At 45.5% G+C, this 20,653-nt stretch overlaps 1 protein-coding gene across 3 annotated transcripts in view; it reads right to left on the reverse strand.

Moving 5' to 3' along the window:
• The window catches only part of SH3KBP1 (SH3 domain containing kinase binding protein 1), a 312,729-nt gene that overhangs the window by 25,710 nt on the left and 266,366 nt on the right, over positions 1 to 20,653 (reverse strand). For all 3 annotated transcript variants that reach the window (XM_054581126.1, XM_054581125.1, XM_054581127.1), the window contains one exon: positions 7,640 to 7,722. In XM_054581126.1, coding sequence (XP_054437101.1) covers positions 7,640 to 7,722 — 83 coding nt within the window. The remainder of the gene's footprint in view (positions 1 to 7,639; positions 7,723 to 20,653) is intronic.

Genomic DNA, 20,653 nt, shown 5'->3' on the forward strand with positions numbered 1-20,653 from the left:
GTGTGGACCGGTGTTTCCCTGAAGGTCTGTCAGCGGACATCCCCAGTTTACATCTGCGATCAGACTCTTGGAAGTACTGATGACGGGCCTTGCCACCAGCCCATCTCCTCGAGGACTGTGAGATGATTTTGAAACTAGTGCTGCTTGCCAGCTTGAGCTCTTTTATTCAGCACAGACCTAGGCTGTGAGCCCTAACAGTTGTAGGTGAGAGGTCAGGAACCAGGGCCGCGGCGCTTCAGGGAGAGGTGCAGGCATACAGCCTCTTCTCAATTAGTTGGAGCCAAGACCCATCAATCAGAAGTTCAACCTGTTTCACTTCCTTGGTATAAAGCACTTCCTTGACCTTTGGCACAATCTTTTGCACTTTGTCATCATGCTTGAGAAATGCATATTGCTTCTCAAATAGTCCTGATAGAAAGTTAAGTTTTATCATGGCTTGTGTCCCCGAATAGGGTCCAGAACAGCATGCGTACACACACACCCTCACAGCCTCATCTGCAGACTAGACCCTGACATAACAGAGATCACGTCTTCCTCTCCTCTGCATGAGTAATGTCAGCCATGTTTCTGATTCCCAAGGCCATGTCTGAAGGTCACTGGTAAAGCAACACTGTGTGGAGGAGTGAGCCGTGGCCCTTGCATGAAAGTTCTCATGTCAGACTGGCTAACCCCAAGAGAGCTGAGAGGCACAGCTCGCTTACACACATGGTCAGCCAGCAGTCCATCTGGAACGCTCCAAATGTCACTCCTGGGGGTTCTTGAAGGCAGGCAGGACATAGTATACGTTATCCTATAAAACCCGAGAAGTCACTTGACTGACCTAAAATGCTACAAGGACCAAAGGGGAAATTTAAAATATAAAAAAGGATGGAAAAACCAACAGCCCAAAGCCAGGGATCTAAGGCTTACCCCCCAAATCTGTTTGAGAACCCCAAGAAAGATTTCTTATTCTAAAAGGCAGGAATTTCAAAATAAGAATTCAAATACTTATTTACAGAGATTTGGTATCATAAAAATTTTGTTAATAGTCATTATTAAATGGCTTTGCATATGCTTTGGAAAGCTTTGGTATACAGGACACAAATTTATAATATAGCATTCATTAAATTTCATGTTTGTTGTCCTTTTATTTAATACTCATTTAAACACTGGGTATTACATCTTCGGAGAGTATCTAATCCCAAATATAACAATCTTTCCATGTGAAAATCAGACTCAAATCCTATTTTTTTTTTCTAGAGCAAGTAACTTGCCATAAGCCTGAGGACGAGCGCTCGCTCAAAGGTCACGGAGACTTTCTCAGTCGATGTTTAATTACTTCAAGTATATTTACTTTTTGTATATAAAGTCATCGGTTTCAACAAGCTCTGAAACCATTTTCAAGTTGTGTTTTACAGAGATTCTCAGGAAATGAGATGCCCACATCAGGACTGCAAGGCTGCACTTGAGGGAACAATGTCCTTGGCCCAGCAGTTCCCAGTTCACCATCGGATTCTCGACACTGATCAGACTTCTCTCACCCTCGGTGCCACTGACACGTGTGGCCAGATTGGCCTCTGCTGTTGAGCTGCCCTGTACACTGTGGGATGTTTAGCAGCACCGCTAGTCTCTAAACACTGGATGCCAGTAGCACCCAGGCTCCCATCCCGAACCTTGTGTTATAACAACCAGAAAAGTCTCCAGACATCAATAAACGTCCTCTGGAAAGAATGGTTCGGAACCGCTGACATAGACCAACCTCATGCACTGAACTATCTGGGCCCATGAGTCAGGGAGACCTGGGTCAACTCCAACTCTCCTACTCACTAGCCAGTTAACCTTGCCCAAATTACCTGCTTTCTTTATCCCCCATCCCTTCCCTATAAAAATGAGAGTCATTACACCTCCTTTACAGGGCTGGCGATGGTAAGAAATATACAAAAGCTACGAGATGTCTAGGTGGCACTCCAGTCACTGTTAGTTCCTTTTCCCTTTTTCCCTTGCTCACGCCGGCTCCTATTAATTCACCCACTGTAACCTCAGGACAATGGCAGAAGGCAGACGAAGAAAGGGGGTATGTGCCTGTAATTGTATTGGACAAATGGTTCTCACACTAGGACATTACACACACGGCTACATTGTTCCGAAGCAACTCTGCAAATTGTACCTGAAAAAGGAATTCGGATTATAAAGATATGTTCTACCTCCAAATACTCTTAGAAAACACTCCTAGGCCCTCCAAACATTTTGTGAATATTCTATAACCAGAGCTGTAATCATACTTATCAACGTTCAGCTGGGCCTCAATTTAAGACAACTTTGTAACTATGGCCAGGTAGCTCAGTTGGTTAGAGCGCTGTCTTGATATGCCAAGGTTGCGGGTTTGATGCACAGCCATGGACATAGACAACGATGTGGCAGAGGCTGGGGGTGGGGGTTGTGGGGCCCGCTGGAGGTGGGCTAAGGCGGGGGGAAATGGCGGACATCTTGTAATAGTGTCAACAATATAAAAAGAATCAACCAAGGAATGCACAAATAAGTGGGACAATAAATGGATGTTTCTCTCTCCCTTGCTCTCTAAAATCAATAATAATAATAATAATACCTCTGTAAAACGATATCCTTATTTAACACTTTAAGGGAACTTATTTGTATTGCAAAAGGATTCCTCTACAAGCTTTTAGGCAGCTTTCTTAACACATCTAAAACATAATGCTATTTATAAAAGACTGGTTTACAGACAACTCAGAAACAGCAATATAATGGCTATTCATCTAAATAAATACAACTATTTTATAAAGGGGGGCCAAAGGGCATTTCTAACCCCATACTTACAAATTAGTTGTGCATATGTATCTTTTTTGACATCGAGACCTCAAAGTGAGTGCTAAGAGAATTTCAATTAGTTCTTTTTTCCATTTTAACAGCTTTAGTGAGGTATAAATTATATACCACAAAGTTCACCCATTTTAAGAATACAACTTAGTCATTTTTAGTAAATTTCCAGAATTGTGCAACCATTGCCACAATCTAGTTTTAGAACCTTTCCAGCACTCCAAATCGATTAGCTCTTAATAGCATTCTCAGGGCGTAGGGAAGTGCCTTTGCATTTCCTGGTCCAAATGAATAGGCCTAGAGGCATCTGTGAGAGACTGAGGACAAGCTGAAGTTCGTCTTCATAGCTTTCAAACCAGGTCCACGTCCTAAGTCCATTGACTTTAAAGCTAGTGACACTTGGCCCTAAACTGGGTACCATATGAAGTGAGGGTCTGTGGCGGGGGGTTGGGGGGAAACAGAGGGAAAATCTTCAGCTTCCTCAAATAAAGAGAGGGTGGTACCCATGTAAAGAGATGGAAGTAGGAACAGTCTGATGGGAAAAAACAACAACAGCAGTTAAAACAAAAAAGGCAAACAAATGAAGAGGAAGGAGAAGGGCATTTTCTAAGTCAGTTGAAACTAGATGGCTTAGTTCCCAGGCTGCTTCCCACCTTGAGGCCCACTGCCATGTACTTTAGTGGGAAAGAAACGGGAAGTCTCTGTAGTATTGAAGTATAACAATAAATCCTGCCATGCTGTGGGAACTACAATACATGGCATAATAAAAGTAAATGTTATGGCACTTGACTTCGCGGCCTATAATCTCCCATTCAATCGGAACAGAAGAGTCTTCCGTCAGCAAGAGAAAACTGGACAATTTAATTTTCACTTCTATTCACGCACAGGCCTGTGTTGGAGCTCATCCATGTTTTCTCTATTATGTTTCTGGAAATATGGCTGCGTAGTTTCATACAAACAATATCTCAAACTGACATCAACAACTTAGTTTGGGATCAACTGATTTCATTCTAAATTATCGAGGGCTGAGAGATGCTGATAGCTGCCCACACGAGATCTGAAAAAGCCATGTTCTCTAATTTAATATCATAATAATTTAAAATTATAGCTTTATTAAGAGGCAACACATTTATTTATAGCTAACACTGATGATTGCTAATGGCTTTCAGGACTGTGTTCTGCTATTCACCGCAGCCCACATTTGGACAGCTTTGATTGTCTGAAGCACTAACAAAACATTCTGGTACAAATAATTTCCCTCTTCATTCAAAGCAATAAACACATGACACAAAAGCAGAGATACAAAAGCAGCCCTCAAGAGAGCCAGCACCTCTGCAATGTCCTATTCTCCTTGAGAGCATTTCTGCATTCAGGCCCAAAGACATTTTGCTTAAAATCCTCTCCTCCCTTGGCCCCTGTGATGCTGCAAGATTCTGCCTTTCCATTACATGTGGACTTTCCACAGGATTTGATCTTCAGCTCTAGGTTCTTTGTTCTCGTGGTAAAGATTTTATCTTTCTTGTTGACATTTTATCGCTTCTATGTAAACAACATTAGAAATAAGCACCTTTATCTCTTTGCAGCCCACCAAGTAACTTTACATAATTTTGGAAGACAAGATGAGGAAGTTGGCAGAGCTTTAGTATTCTTTACAGGTAGAGAAGCTGAAGCTCAGAGTCTATATAGATTAGGGAAGGTCACTCAGCCAGGAAGCAGCGGAATCTGTAGCACTCACACCCAGGCGTGCAGACGCTGACCCTGCGTTCTTTCCTAATCTCTACCTGCCACCCCTGCCCGCCTCCCCAGCCCCAGCCTTCCACCTTTAGCCTTCACCCAGCACTGACAAGGGATGTCTGACCAAAGCTCAAAGTCAACATGCTTACACGAATTCATCACGTTTTCCCCCAAACCAATTCTTCCTCCAGACATGCTTATTTCTACCCAAGTCATTTTTCCCCAGCCACCCAACCCTAAAACCTCACAGCTAACAAATCATTCACTCCTCCTCCCCACTCCCAAATCCAATCTGTTACTGAGGCCTAGCTGTAATGCTCTCGCATTACTGCTTCCGCATCTATCCCTTCTTTCACAATCCTTGTGCGAGCAGTTTAGTTCTGGCTCTCTCTCACTTCCTCTCACTGGAACTATCAAATAACCTGACTCCTGACACCCATCTTTCCTTCACCTCATTTGTCCCACAAAACTCCATTAGTGATACCTGAATTTTTAGATCTGATCATGTCACTTCCTCAGCCATCAACCATCGACGGCTCCTACTGCCTACAGAATCAGTTACAAACCCATCCCTCTCAAAATCAACCCAGTCCCAACTTCCACTGGCAGCCCCCTCCTTCCTGTCCCTCCCTCCATGCCCGCACAAACCCTCTGTGGCAGCCAGGCTGATCTACGCTCGGCTATCGGCAGTGCCCAGGTGGCTTCCCTGCCCATCTCTGACTCCACCTATGCAAATCCTACTTCCAGATTCAGGTGAGTCTGTCCCCCTTCACAGAGCCTGTCCTCACACCCTGGGCACCAGGGAGCACCCCCAACTCTGGGCAACACTACTTTCTCCCACTCAGTCATCCCTTAGGCAGACTTTCAGTGTTACTTCACTTTTCATTTGCTGTCTTAGGGGCACAAAGAGACCCAAAGACCCTGGAAGGCAGGGCCTGCATGGAAGGGCCTTGGTAGCCATTCAGCCTTGCACTTGAGTAGTGGATACTCAAGTACGTAGTGGTTGATTTCATAACCGCCAGTCATCGTATCTCACAATACAAATAACATATACATTAAATTATTAGCCTGAAGAATTATAGTTTTCTGGTATTAACGTCTTCTTGTCAAAATAAGAGCAAACTAAACTTCAGCATCTCTTTGTAGTCTCCCAGATACATACATCTGGTGCTTAGTTTCCACAGGATGAAAAGCTTCCATAGACTAACCCCGCTCCATCAATGCCCCCAACATTTCCAAGATAGTCTGCCAGAGGGAAAACATGAAATTCATATATTGGCAGTAGCCACCTTAGTCATCTCCAGATCCAAAGGAAAAAAAAAAGGTCAGAGGCCAATGTTCTTCAAACATCAGGCATAGCTCTGTATTCTGGAGCGGGGGAGAACACCTCCCTTTCTCGTGTGAGGCCCACACACATTACCTTCAGCGACACTTTGCCCGCCAGCCACCCTGCCTAGAAATGGGGCCTGAATGCTAAACTGAGGTGGGAGAACCAGAACTTAATCAGACTCATTCCGATGATTCCTTGTTTTTTTTTCCACAGCCAATCACTGCTCTGCTATTCCCTGCCCTTTAACCAGGTCAAATGCTACAGCAGCCCAGCATTTCTATTATTATTGTGTCAGCCCAAGCTGTCAGAAGCTCTTGGTCTTACTTCCTGACTGAGGATACAGAACAGTTTCTGGAAATAAGACGAGCACTTTCGGTGTTTACAGTCACAATGACACACCCTAGACCCAGAGCCTTCGCAAGTTCAGGTCAGAGACTGCAACTCAGCAGTCATGAAGAGGCAACTGTATTAGCAGGTTCAGAAGAAAACGACACCCCAGCAGGGGAGTAACCCCAGGTGACGAGAACGCTCATGTTAGGCACTCTGGTGCCTCTTACAAGACCTGCCAACTGTCAGACATGTGTTTCTAAATTGAGCAGCGAAAGCAAAGGATGCTAGAAATATTCCACGTCCAACCACTCCCTGACAGTGGCTGCCAGAGGTTAGCGAAGAGGAGGGGGCAGGCGGGAGGTGGGTGTGGTTAAAAAAGGAAACAGAGGGATCCTGGTGGTGATGGAATGTTCTGTATCCTGACCGTGGTGGTGGATACAGAAACCTACACATGTGACAAAATTACGTAGAACTAAACACACACAAGTACAGTACTTGTAAAACTGGGGCACCTGGTAGACCATAGCAACGTCAATAGCCTGGTTGTGATCTGGCACTACAATTTCACAAGATGTTACCACTGGGGGAAACTGGATCAAGGGTCTGTGGATCTCTCTGCATTATTTCTTACAACTGCATGTGAAATCTCTACTTATTTCAAAATAAAAATTTTGATTTTAAAAAAGCAAATTCCAAACTGTAGCTGTCTCTCTTATGTGGAATATGAGAGTGTGCTAACTTACAATTGTGATAGGTACAAATAAAAGCAATAAAGCTAAAAAAAATTAAGTCCTTGAATCTGGACTTCTTAAAAGGGCTGTCACCCAAGTGAGACCAACAGTGGCCTCAACCAGCATACGTGTGACCTCAAACCCACCCATGCATATCCTCAAAAGACCCTCCAACTTTTTTATCCAAAGAAACTTTAGCTACCTTCGCATTTATCACATGGTGGTATCTTGACCTTGGGAAAACTCACTCATGTTCTGAACTAAGTGGCAATTATTATATCAAAGCTCATTTTGAACTCAAAGTCAAAACACTTAGCGCTGGATTTACAATGAACTCTGCCATTCTAATGCATTTTCACCCCTTCACCTCGTTACATTAAAAACATAAATCATTGGAAAATATGAATAAGTGCTAATGCCCACTTTTACAAAAAGGTTTATTCATCATTTCTTTTCATTGGACCTTGCAAGGCATTTCTAAGGCCAGAGAGAGAAAATTTCCCAGGCATTGTGTTGTCATGTGGGGACCACCACAGCTTCCCTGATTTATAAGACCGCAACACCTAAAATCAACCAGTGCCATTAGCCTTGCATTTAAATAGCTGTGTTAGGTCTCATCAGGTTTCTTGGAGGGGAAAACTGAGCTCTGCAGTTCCTTCAAAACTGTGCAAAGAGAAGCAAAAATGCTCTCCTTACTCACCGATGTCATTGCTGCGGTCCGAGAGATCCTTGTCCAGGATGCCGGAGAGCGAACTGCCCAAGTCAATCTTTGGACCGTCACCCCTACATTAAAAACACAAGTCCAGGCATTTAGTAATTGGTGTGTGTCCTTGCCATTTTCTCAGCTTTCTTGTTGCACACAAGTTAAGGAGTGTGCTGTGTATGGGGCAGGTGGCACTGTCGCCTGTGAAGAAGCCAGTAGGAGCCAACGAGTTCTCCAGCCACAGGGGCCGTGGTGCAAAGCGGCCGACAGACTGGATGCCCCCCTCTCCAGTACATATTTTCAAAGATGGCTATTTTAATAACGACTGTTCAGCAATGCACCTTTAGCCACAAACCCTCCTGCTGGTACACAGGGTACAACGTTAGGCCCTGCTCCCGCCTCATGGCCAAATAAGCACCAGCAAACAGTAACTGGGAGCTTCCCTTTTAAGGAGCAAGGAATGCAGCCAATGCTGCTTGTCAAAGGTCAACTACTTTTAACCTTGAGAAAAAGGTTTTCTGGCCTGGAGCTGTGGCATCAGCCAGGCTGTTGACAGGCACAAGGTGTCGAGTTGAGATCTGGCAGCCTGAAAGCTGGCGCTGGGGCACAGGCCTGTAAAATTAGACAGCTCTTGGGTGGGTGCCCCTGTGCCCATCAGGACACGCGCGACTTCCCTCTGTATTTGGGTGAGGAGCAGCCCTTGGGGTCAGGAATGAGCCTCCAAGATGACGAGAGAAACAGCCCACTGATGCACGAGCAGAAGGTTCCTCCAAATTCCTACAAAAGGGCAGCTCTTTGGGCCCTTTTGGGTGTGTGTTGGGGGGTGAGTCCCAAATCAGATTATCCAAGGTCTGTGATGGCAGTGAAATAGGGAAAAAACGTTCCCTATAAAATGAGAGGGCAAAGTCAAGCAGTTGTTCCCAGAAAGCAACAGAAATAGTCCCCCTCATGGCTTCTAGCAGTCACCATGGCAGGAAGCAAAACTACACAATGAGTAGAAGTTGGGGGTATCGAGAGGGCCAGGCCAGGTGGTAGCTACCCTGGAGGGGCTCATGGTCTAAATGGGACAAAGAGACAGGCAGACAACTACAAGTCCACATGGGATACGCTATGTGACAATATAGGCACATTGGAGTCCTGTGGGGAGGGCTGGGTCAGTGCAGGGGACATGTACGGTAGTGCGGGGCACGTGGAGGAGGCAGCGTTACCGTTGGGCCTTGGAGGGAAAAGGAGAAAGGACATTATCAGTAAGACACCTGATTGAGCAAGGACCCAGGGTGGCCAGGGGCCCCAGGGCTAAAGCCTGAGGTCCCCTGGGGGAAGTGACAGGAGAAAGGTCCAAGTGCTGGGCTGAGTACTTCAGGGTTCAGCTTGTCCTGGAGGTTATGGGAGACAGAGGGAAACTGAAGCAGGAGACTTATAAACCGGGAGGTGAGGGAGGGAGTCGGCAGGGCTCATTCCTGGGTTTCTTCATCCAAGAGGGGTGGTAGTGGTGGTAGCATTCAATGTGCCGTGCATATCCTGTGGTGGTGAATACCCAAGGAAAGAAAGCGAGGCCCCGTCAGCTCCCAAACGGACAAGACTGACTCCTAACATCAAGCATAACCTCAAGCACCTCCAAACAAAGACAAACAGAGGTGAGAACCCCAGGGAACCAGGGCTGAGCCAAACGTTCTGGCCTTTACCAAGGGAAACAATACAGCTCGAAGACTGTGTATGTGCATTATGGGACTTCGTGGGCTTTTCGGAGTTTGGCTGAAAGCAAGTTCAAGGAAAACATGGACTACTGTACTTGGAAAGGGGAGCCAGCTTGAACTTCACAGCAGAGGCTTTATTTCCTGCCTCTGCTCAACCCCGTAACGGGGTGGGAGCCTTCCTAGGCCAGGATTCCGCGGCAGACTCCCTCTCTGTCCCCGGGCTACCAAAGCCCAGGCCCCACAGGGCGCGCTCGCTCAGACAGACCCCAAGCCAACAGGAATGGGGGGACTGAGGCAATTTATTTAAAACCATTTATTCCAAACATCCACTAATTTGAATGTAACTTTTGGAAGTAAATGTTTTAGAAATGAAGTATTATTAGTAAGAAAGCTTTTTCATTTTTATAAGTCTTCAGGGCGCTTAATATTATTCAGTATCTATGGAGCCCAAATGATTTGGTGCTGTCTCCCTCGAGACTAACTGACTGAACTCAAGCTATACTCACAGCCAGACAGCTCTGTCCTTTTGAGAACACACCAAGGACCAACAAGCTTTAAGAACACATGTTCTGTCCAGGGAGACAGGGCAGTCAGGCAATGAAACTCCAGTTAATTCCACTGGGCTGCTTTTTAAAAAAATTTGGCCAAAGGGGAGGATGGTCTGAGGTGACAGCACGGTGGGCAGCCAGGGGGAGAATCAGAGGGGGCGTTGGTGGGGAGAAGGAGCTTTGCACAGCAGTTAAGCACCTGTATTGCAGAACAAGCTGGCTGCTTCTGAACATGTGGTTTATTTGCGCATTTTGGTAAAACTGTGTGTCTTGGAGCTGCCGTTTCCCTCTTTGATTTGGAAGCTGGAAGCTTCCAGTCAAACATGAGCCTATCTCGAGAGACTGCAGAGAACCCTACTGCGCATTACAGGCGCCCCTCGTTCTACGGTGCTCTGCTTTACTGTGCTGCACAGATCATCGCTTTTTTTCTCCCCCCACAAACTGAAGGTTTGTAGCAACCCAGCATTACCTACGTTGGCACTATTTTCCTAACAGGCTCAGACGGTGGTTAGTATTTTTTTGGCAATGAAGTATTTTTTAATCCTCATCCGAAGATATATTTATTGATTCCACAGAGACAGGAAGGGAGGGAGAGAGGGAGGAAGGAAGAGAGGGAGGAGGAGGGAGAGAGGGACGGGTTGGGCGGGGAGAGAGACAGACAAGCAGACATCAATGGAGAGAAACATCGATCAGTTACCACCTATACGTGCCCCAACCAGGGACCGAACCCACAACCTAGGCATGTGCCCTGACCGGGAACTGAACACATGACCTTTCAGTTTACAGGACGATGTTTCAACCAATTGAGCCACGCCAGTCAGGGCTAAAGTACTTTTAAATTAAGGTATGTACATGTTTTTTTCTAGACATAATGCTATTGCGCATTTAAAAGTCCACAGTAGAGTATAAGCATAACTTTTACGTGCACTGGGATCCAAAACATTTGTGTGACTCGCTTTACTGCTGTGGCCTGGAACAGAACCTGCCATATCTCCAAGGTCTACCTGTCTATCTGCACTGTGCTCATCTTATCTTGGGCTGGGATTACTTTTCTGCCCTTACTTCCCCTTTATTGTCACTCTCAACTACTTATTATTAAAATTCACCTCAAAGCCTTTGGGGACTGTGCAGGGTAAAAAGAAGTAATTTTAAAGAATAGGATGTATATCAACCTGCTTTGGACCAGTTCTGGGAGTATATGCAAAAGAAATAGTCTAAAATAGCCAAATGGGATCTGCAGATCAATATGTTGATCAGTGTGATATGTAATAAAAACTGAAAAGAACTGGAATCTTTCGTAAATAGAGAAAAAGTAAAATAACCTACGGTATTTGGTAGACTTTTATATAGCCATTGAAATAATATTCATAAACAGTTTATGACAACAGGACAACTTCTTACAATGTTAGAACATCAAGGAACAAAGTTTAAAACGACATGTGCCTCCATGCACATGCACCCATGTGCACTGCTGATAGATACACAGTCATACCTTGGTACCTGTCGGCTTCAGAACTCGTAAAACCCTGTACTCTCGTTGCATTTTGATGAGAAAAAAAAAACGTTTCAGCACTCGGCGCTTGCTCAGGACTCATCGCACTTGCTAGGACTTGTATGAGTCATGACACTGCCCCACAAGAGAGAATGATTCACCATGAGGTGCTCATCAGTTTCAGCACTCGTCACGAGTTCCGGAATGAATGAACAACACGTACCAAGGTACCACTGTCTTAGGAAGAGGAATTAATGTTTAAAGACTGGAAGAATATTTACTGGTTATTCCCGGGTAGTCTGATAAGTAATTTCTAGCATCAGTTCAGCACCTGGTACGTGGCAGGGGCCCAAAAACACTTGTGGAGTTAATGAGCATTTGCCTTTTTTTTCTGAAATGGGGACGTATTATGTATTTTGTACAATAAATATATTTTCCCCCAAGAGATAAAATTTTTATGACATTCAGTATGATCATAGCTATGGAAAACCAATGAAACCAACCAAATCATACATAGGAAAAAGATGGGAAAGAAACAGTCCAAAACATTAATAGTTGCCTCTGAGATAAGGCTATATGTAAATCTTTCCTTCCTTTTCAAGTTCACTTTAATATTAGAGACTGTACAATTCATGCAGCTTCTGCTTTTTCTCCTTTCTCCCCAACAGTATCATCCCGGTCAAAGGTAAGATTGCCTGCCCCTTGCTAGAAACTCTCCTTTAAGAATCTCCCCGACCACAGGTGCCCATGTGATTGCCTGTGACCACACCTGGCACTCACCTGGGATGTGTGTAGAGTTACAAATCCCAGAGTGAGAGGCCCAGGTCATGAGGGCCCACCCTGAAGAAACAGGCAGTACCATCCCTGAGTGACCCCTCCCCAGATTCTAAAGTGCCAGCCACATTAGGGTCCCCCATCTCTCTACTGAGCCCTGACCCCTCATGCCAAGACAAACACAGGCTTTCAGTTGAAATCATCTTCTATACAGGGCCAGAAGCAAACCTATTTTGAAAAAACAGTAGGTGTAGTTTTAAAAAAGGTCTGATCCTTCCAAGTAGGGAAGCTGCAGCTGGTGTTTTGACAGTGTTCAGACTGTGGGTGGGGAAGCATTTTACAAAGTCTATTTGTAAATGCCTTTCACTGTACTTACAGACTCTTACAACAATGCTAATGAATTTCAGTTCTAAAAAATACCAGAATTTCTGAAATTGTCCAAAGCACGTGTTTGGAGCGGCTGATGCCCAACGAGGCTGCGGCTGTCAATGGTCCCTGCAATCCATCAGTCTGCCCAACACATGGGTACCATTTTGCCAAGATGGATGTCACTAAGTTCAACAAAGAGAAAAAAGCCCATCCTTTTGTAATTTACTAGCTCCTATGAGGGTTTTTGGGCCATGAGTTTCTCTGCCCAAAGCTGTTAAAAGAAGAAAACACAAGACAGCAGACTTATTATCACCACAGATCCAAAGATATCAGGACAAGATTGCCCTTACTCTTTTCTGGTTTTTAAATCAAAATAATGTTGTTTTCTTATAATTTCCTCAGTAGTTTTGGTTATGGGCACTTAAAAACAGGATTTAGATAGGCAACAAGCAGCTGAGAGTCTCCTTGCTCTACTGGACAGGGGACTTAAATCAGAGAGAATGAGTTGACTAGCCCAAGGACATCTAGCAGGATGAAGTGGGACCCACAATCCCACAGAAATAAAAGCAGCAACTGATAACTGATGACCTACCATGAAGCAGGCATGAGGCTTGCCCCTTTCACACATTATGCAATCATTACAGCCGACCCTTGAAGTATCTGCTCTGCCTGTGGACACAGAGCCACACTGCCCAGAGCCTCCTTCAGTGAAGGGTTGGATGTCCCTGCTCCTGGGAGGGCTGTTGGCCCCTCCAGGGACCACTCCAGCTGCAGAGAGCCTCCTCAGCCGAGGCACACCCTTTCCAGGGTGGGCTACAACCCGTGCTACAAAAGTCTTGGCCATTTCAGTCCAACACAGGACAACTTGGAGGGACCATTTTAGCCCCAAAGCTTCCTATGCAGTTGGCTGAGGCTTTGGTGAGCCAGTATCACAACCTGTCTCCCTCTGCCCGAAGCTGCTTCCTTCTTCCCTCCATGGGCACTGAACCCTAAAACAGATCATGCATACTAAACGCTGCCTCAGAGTCTTTGGCCTGGAGAACCTTACCTGCGATGCCCTTCTTTTCATTATATAGACCAGTAAACTGAGGCTCAGTAAGATTAAACTGCTTGCTGACAAAAAGCTATAAAAGCAGTAGAGTAGTGCGGTCTGGATTTGAATCTAATCTGGATTCCAGAGCCCAAGCTTTTGACCACTTCTCAAAGCTGCTTCACTTAGCCTCCTGGTCATGAGGCTGGTGAACCATCAAGGACACCGGGCAGCCTGTGTCACTGCAGGTCACTGCCAGCTGGGTAAATTGCCTTTGTCCCCCAAGTTTAAAAATACTAATCATAAACAAAAATCACACAGCTGACCCAACCTGAGGGCCTGCTCTTCCCCCTTAGACTTGAGACACAAGATCGGGCATGTGCATAGTCGGAAATGTGGAAGATGCGCCATGTGCATCCCTTGAGAACATGAGCTCAGCCAGTGGCATGGCCCAATTTAGCCCAAGTTGGGACAGTTAAGCCAAGACATGTGGCCTGGGAAAGGTGTTGGACTGCACAGGAAGCCAAGGCAATGAAACAAGTAAATAAATTAGCAGCACTAACAACAGCATCCAAAAACCACCCAAAAGACCCTAAAGCCCTTGTGGAGGTGAGTGGGGATGAGGGGAAGAAGAGTGAACACACAATTCCCACTGAACAAAAAGATCCCAAGTCCAGATGATGGCTCTTTTTGGCAGTCCTCTCTCCCCACCCTCAGAAAGACCTATTACTATAATGTAAATGTTTGGACTTTAACTGCCTAAACATTCTTACGGGGTGGTGGGGTGTGTTGTGGGGGGCGGGAGCTGGTAAGAGAAGGAAAGGAAAGGAAATAGAAAAGCCCCGTGCCCTGCGCTCAGGAAACACTGAAGTGCACACTGTGAATCCTCTAGTTTTCTCCAATTTCACCCTACCTGGGGGGTTGTCAACTCATCTGGACGAGGGCAGATGTCAAATGTGAAAATACTAAAGAAATGACTTGAGTTACCCTGTCTCTTTCTTGCTCCAACTCCACAACCTTGTTTTATCACCCTCATCTAAAGTAAAAGCACCAGATCCTACAGTTCAGGGGAGCCCAACCTCTGGGCCATAGGACAGTACCAGTCTGGGCCTGTTAGGAACTGGGCCACACAGAGGGAGGTGAGCTTTAATGTAATTGAATCATCCCAAAACCATCCCTCCCCACTCCTCCCCCAACTGCAGTCTGTGGAAAAATTGGCTCCCACAAATCCAGTCCCTGGTGCCAAAAAGGTTGAGGACCACTGCTATAGTTCACTTTCCTTGTCCTGGTCCAATCACACAGTGAGGGTGCAAGGCCAATGGAAAAGAACGCTCCCCTCCCGTTTTCCTGGCTGCCCACTCATCACATCTCAGAGTTGGGCTCTGACTACTAAAAGTGAATACAGATTACCCAGCTCGAGCCCCCACTTTTATTACAGGCAAGGGTCCTGTGCTCCAAGGACAGGAGTTATGTGCCCAAGGCCACACAGCTAATTGGTGGCAGAGCTGAAACCGGATGGAAGCTTCCTGATGCCCAGTCCTATCTTTGCCCACCACACTTGGGATGGCAATAATGAAAATGAGCATCCACATGCACATGTTTTATGCTTCTAGAGATTTTTTTCCTCTCCACCCATCTGTGAAGGTAGCAGATGTGAAGCTAGTCCTTCGGAAGCATTCTGCACTAAGAAGTTACTGCCTGGGGAGATTGAATCTTTCCACCAGGAAAGGACAGAATTGTAGCAGCAACAATCCCAGTTTCCTTCACTTATCAGCGGAAGGAAGGGCAGGAGGAGCGTCCTTTTCCAGAAATGCATACCCAAAGGCCCTGCTGTTATCTGTGGAGTCCCTATATACCCACCTGGTGGCCAAGAATGTGCCAGGAATCACAGACACTTTTTGACTGCGAACTTTCCATTTAAATGTGGGACAGCTCGAGCCAGGCCAGGGGCACAAGGAGCGGGAACCAGAGTGGTTTTCCTGGCAGCTCTCCCCTTGTACTGAGTCCTTGTTTGGATGAGCACAAACAAGCATGGCTATTTATAGTTGGTGAAGACATGCTGGAAGGTGATGGGACACTGCCCACTCAATTCTCCTCCAAATTTCTGTTCTTTGTGCAGACTCTGCAAGTGTGTGTGGAAACAGGCCTCACTTCAGAGCTCATCCAGGGCACGACAAGCCCACACCCCCTAAGGCAAAAGGGCGATGACATCCACAGCCCTCATCTGCAAACCCACAGCTGGGCAGCTCAGAGGGGCAAGGGGCCTGGAGGAGGGGAACTCTGAGAAAAGTTTGTGGGGTGCCACTTGAAGGAAGAGTGTTCAAAGAAATAGCCCATAGAGAAAGCATTACACGGACGAATTTGCACTGGGCCTGTGTGAGGTGTCACTATCTCCTACTGTTCCCTTGCCTGATTCTGGCCATCACTGGCAGGAAAATCAATGTGCCTCAGATTAGATTGGGGTTAAACCCTGTCACTACTGCTGGTTCTCGCTGCAGGGAATAAAATTTATTCTAGGTGTGAGTGGAAAGAAGTAAAGAGAGAAGGTTATACACACAAATGAAATGAGGTCAGCAAATAATGCAGACATTCCTTCAATGTGACAAGGTAATTGCCTTATGGGATTCTTATGTTCTAGAAATCAACTGTCTTCCCTCAGTCCCTAGCCTTCCCTGAATCCCAACTCCCCTGACTCTCTTACTGCTTCTGCAGGAGGCTGCTCAGCCTTTCACTCCCTAGAGACCTCCTGAAGTGCTATCTGAAGTGTCCACATTTCCTTACCCCTGCAGAGCTACTGAGCATGACCCACTGAGTGCCTCTCAGGTGCCAGGCAAGGAACCAGGGGCCTGAGGTATGGTGGCTGTTGAAATATCCATACTTAGGCAAGATAGGCCTCACTGTGCCATTCTGCAGAGGCAGGAACTAAGACCCAAGGGGGTGTGCACATTGCCCAAAGTCACAGGGTAAGTTAAGTACAGGGGTGGGACTTTGACCCTGGTGTGCCCGGCTTCGAAGCAATAGATAGGCCAGAACCACAGCTAACTATTACCTAGAAGGGGACCTGGCCAAATGTAGGCACCTGATAAATATCTGAAACAAATGAATGATACCATACATACACACACATGTTCACACACAGACAAGGGTACTTATGTTTGCATACACACACGTAGTCCTCTCATCACTGAATCCATGCCTAAGCACCCATTTTCCATAATCAAGTTTCTCACAGAATGAGTCTACACATGCTTGACTGTCTACTCATTTTTTCTTCAACTCTCTCCAAGTCTGTCTCCTGTCCCCAATAATTGTATAGAAACCACTGAACTGGGATCACCGAGGACCAGCTAGTGACCAAAGCCCATTGGTACCTTTTAGTCTTCCCTGGTGCTCACTATAGTGGTGGTTCTCACAGCATGGTTAGCCAACCAGCAGCAGCAGCATCACTGGGAGCTTGCGAGAAATGTGAATTTCCCGGCCTTTAGTTACAAACTCGGAGGAGCAGTGATCTATCTATGTTTTAACAAGCCTGCAGGTGATTTCAGTGCACACTCAACTGTGAGACCCATGGATCAGTAGTTGCTCTACATTCCCTTCTTTTAGCTTCCATGACATGACACTCCACCTACTTTTTACAATGGTTCCTAGTTCTTCTTCCATCCAATAAATAACAATTTCCCCCACTGTTGTCTTCACTTTCTCCTTTTCTCCATAATCTCCTGGAGTGATAATAGCCATTCCATGCTTGTAACTACCACCTATGAGCCAACAACACCCACCTCTGTAATTTCTAGCCAAGATCTCTCTCCTGAATTTTCCAAAGACAGGTCTTGGTCCCAAATTGTAGAAAAGAAAGGAAACAAACATCACACAATGCATCAGTAGGACTCTTTGAAAAGACATTTGGAATACTTGAGTAATCCAAACTCAAAATGATGGCCTGAACACGCAAGTGCCCATTTTACCCCCCTACTTAGGGAACATGTGCATGTACCCTATCTTCTTCTTTTTTTATTGATATATTTATACCTAATAAGAGTAAAGAGGTCTTTTTTTAATGCTTTCTTTTGATGGGCTTGGGGGCCAGACACCTACCAGAGCAATCAGGACCTAGAAGCTTATTTTATGCTAAATTGTAACCCCAGGGGCTTGAGCAGCCCAGATGCCTGTGTAAATCTAAAGAAAAATTAACTTCAATGTAGGCAAGTTGGTCTCAGGAGAGACATCTGCCCTTCCCTAAGCACTTAGTTGATGTTTGGCATATAAATGTTTACTTAATCTTTGCCTTGAGCTAAAATGTCTCAGAGCTCAATAGTCACTTATCTCCCAGTGTTTCTCTGAAATCCAGGCTCTATCTTTATTACAAGTCAAAATTTTGCAACTCCACTGCTCCTCCCCATAGGATCTTGTGCTCTAGTCTCTCAGTATAGCCCCCGGCCCTTCACAGAAAAGGTACCTGGTGTGTTAAACATTTAAAGCAATAGGCCATGTCCAAGTGGCATGGGAAATCACTAGGCCTGCTGCTCACAGCTTGGTGTCCAAGATTTAAAAGATTCCTCCTCCAACACAGGCTTCCACATCTGCAGCTATCCACTTTACAGTGCCCTCTGGGATTCTGGAGCCACAGTAACCAGTTCCCCACACCCAGAACCTCCTCATTGAATGGCCTGCTACCACCCTGGCTAGTGAACCTTTCTTATCACTGAGTGTCATCAGCTCCCAGAACACACCGACATCCATCTGAGAGGACACTGACTTCTAGAACAGCAACCTCACCTCACTTCAATCTTGCCATCTTCCAGAGCCTATGAGAGCCATGTGGGTAATCCACCCGCAGTGGCAGCCTCCTCCTTCAGACAAACTCCCCCTCTGAACCTGTGAGCACCAACCTCCCCTTTGATCAGCGTCTCCTGCACTTCTGGCCATTGACTTCTCTCACTCCATCCTTGCTCACCTCACCTCCTTACGCCTTTTAGCTTTCCCTCCATCCCAGACCCCTATTACTCAAGGCCCCAGACACCAGCCCTCCCTGTCCCCCATCCTGCCAGTCACTTGCCCCCAGTTGGAGAGTAGGGGCTGCTCCCTACTGTAGCAGACAATGGGCAAAGCTCGTCCTCTCCTTCTCCGGCTTCCCCACTCTTTGGGAAGAAAAAGAAAAAAATATTACAACTTACAGTGCCTGTGTCTGTAAGATTAAGGAACCTGTTCTGGTCTATCCAGCCTACTTCTACCTCTTTCCCTATCGGGTTTATTTTCTTTTGAAGGCACACACCTGCTCTGCCCCTCAGGTTTCTGGCTTGCTGCCTCCTGCTGCATGAAATCGCTTGAGCTCAGAGCAGCCTGCTTCTCTCCAGTGTTTCCTTGGATTTTTTTCTTTTCTTTTCTTTTCTTTTCTTTTCTTTTCTTTTCTTTTCTTTCTTCTTCCTTTTTTTTTAATTTGGATGCTCTCCCTAGATTTCAGAACATTCAGGGTCCGGCATAATTAAGGCCTGTTTGAGTGTGGTTGGTAAGGTAATAATACGGGTGTAATAATGTATAGTTTTCATTTGAACATTTCACCTAAAATGTCACAGGGTGTGCTTGAGTGTGATACTGTTATGTTACAGAATTACATGCTTATGATTTTGTAATAAAAGATTTTATAATAAAAAGGGGCATTATTTGTGCTGGACCCTGTATATTCATTAAATTGATAACACATATTATTAAACATAAAATACCATTTGTTCATGTATGTACACACACACATAGAAAGCAGTTTAGGTACATTCTGCTGCTGAAATATACTTACAATCAAAGCAAGTGAGTAGACCCTGTACTTTTGAGCCTCCATTTTCTCAAGTGTGAAAACAGGGTAGACAGAATGCTCTTTACACCACAATTACCTTAGTTACGTGGTGAGCTGGACAAGATGAGTATTCACTGTCTTTGCAGACTATGAAAAAATAACCAAGGTGTCCCCAAGGCACAGACTTTCAAACGAAGGAGGCAATGATGGTCTAGAGGTATCTGCTATTAGCATTCACTTTTTATATCACCTCTGGTATTAAGTCCTTTTCTTTTTAAAAAGTCCTTTTTCCTGTGAAAATTCCAACTGAACTTACTTTCTAGAAATTGGAAGAACACGTCTACCTACGTGTGCGTTAATGGTGTGCTTCCACTTGCTCAGAATGGACACACGAGCATGTGCTGGAGCCCACTGGCTCCCTTAGACATGGTTCCTGCAAACTGATCTGCATTGCTTGAGCTTCAGCATTACTAAGATCCAGAATGGTGCTCTGCACAGAGTAGTCCCGCAATACAATTCTGTTAAGTGAACGCATATAAAATGACTCCCCTCTTCCTAACTTTGTGTATTCCTTTTTTACTTAAAGATGCCAGTTCCTGTTAAAATAGAAAGAAATCGATCTCTTCTGGAGGCCACATTTGGCAGCAAGCTTTCTGCCTGGTGAGAGGAAGCTCCAGCCCACACACTGCAGCTGGAGTGGTATGCCTGGTTCCCAGAGAGAATGGCAAACAATGGCATATGTCCATGGGTTCAACGGTCCATCCATCTATCCACCTGGTCAGATAAATCCTGATGATGACATGGGTTCACACAGTAGACAATGCTCTCTTCGGAGGACCATGGACACAGAACTCTGAATAACATTAACATTCTTACCTCGACTAATTTGGCAGAACTAAACTAGTTCCTGTATGGGTTGGTTGTCCAATGGAAAAATACGAAGTGCATGAAGTACTGAAAAACTATCAGCCTTTCTTAGATTTTCTTTTAAAAATTACGTGGAAATCCATGGCGCACTAGGTAACTTAGAACGTAAAAGACACTCACACTACAGAGCCTGTTCAGAGGCAGGAAAGGATGACAGGATGGGCAAAGTGAACAAAATGTGAGCACTCGCAGCTCCCCACTTTTAGGAGCCACAGCCTTCAACAAGTGTGTTAAATGAGCCACTACCATATGCTCAACTCTGTAAAGCATGTGGAAATGACAAAACACACTCTTGATCTGCTTGAAATCTGGTAAAGTAATCCGGGGGTGTGAGCATCCCAAGTGGCACAGGATGGCGCCCCCCACTAGGCTAAACACGGATGTTG

The sequence above is a fragment of the Pteronotus mesoamericanus genome, unplaced genomic scaffold, assembly GCF_021234165.1.
Source record: "Pteronotus mesoamericanus isolate MK-2021 breed Mesoamerican mustached bat unplaced genomic scaffold, CSHL_Meso_final contig_65, whole genome shotgun sequence".
Classification (NCBI taxonomy): Eukaryota; Metazoa; Chordata; class Mammalia; order Chiroptera; family Mormoopidae; genus Pteronotus; species Pteronotus mesoamericanus.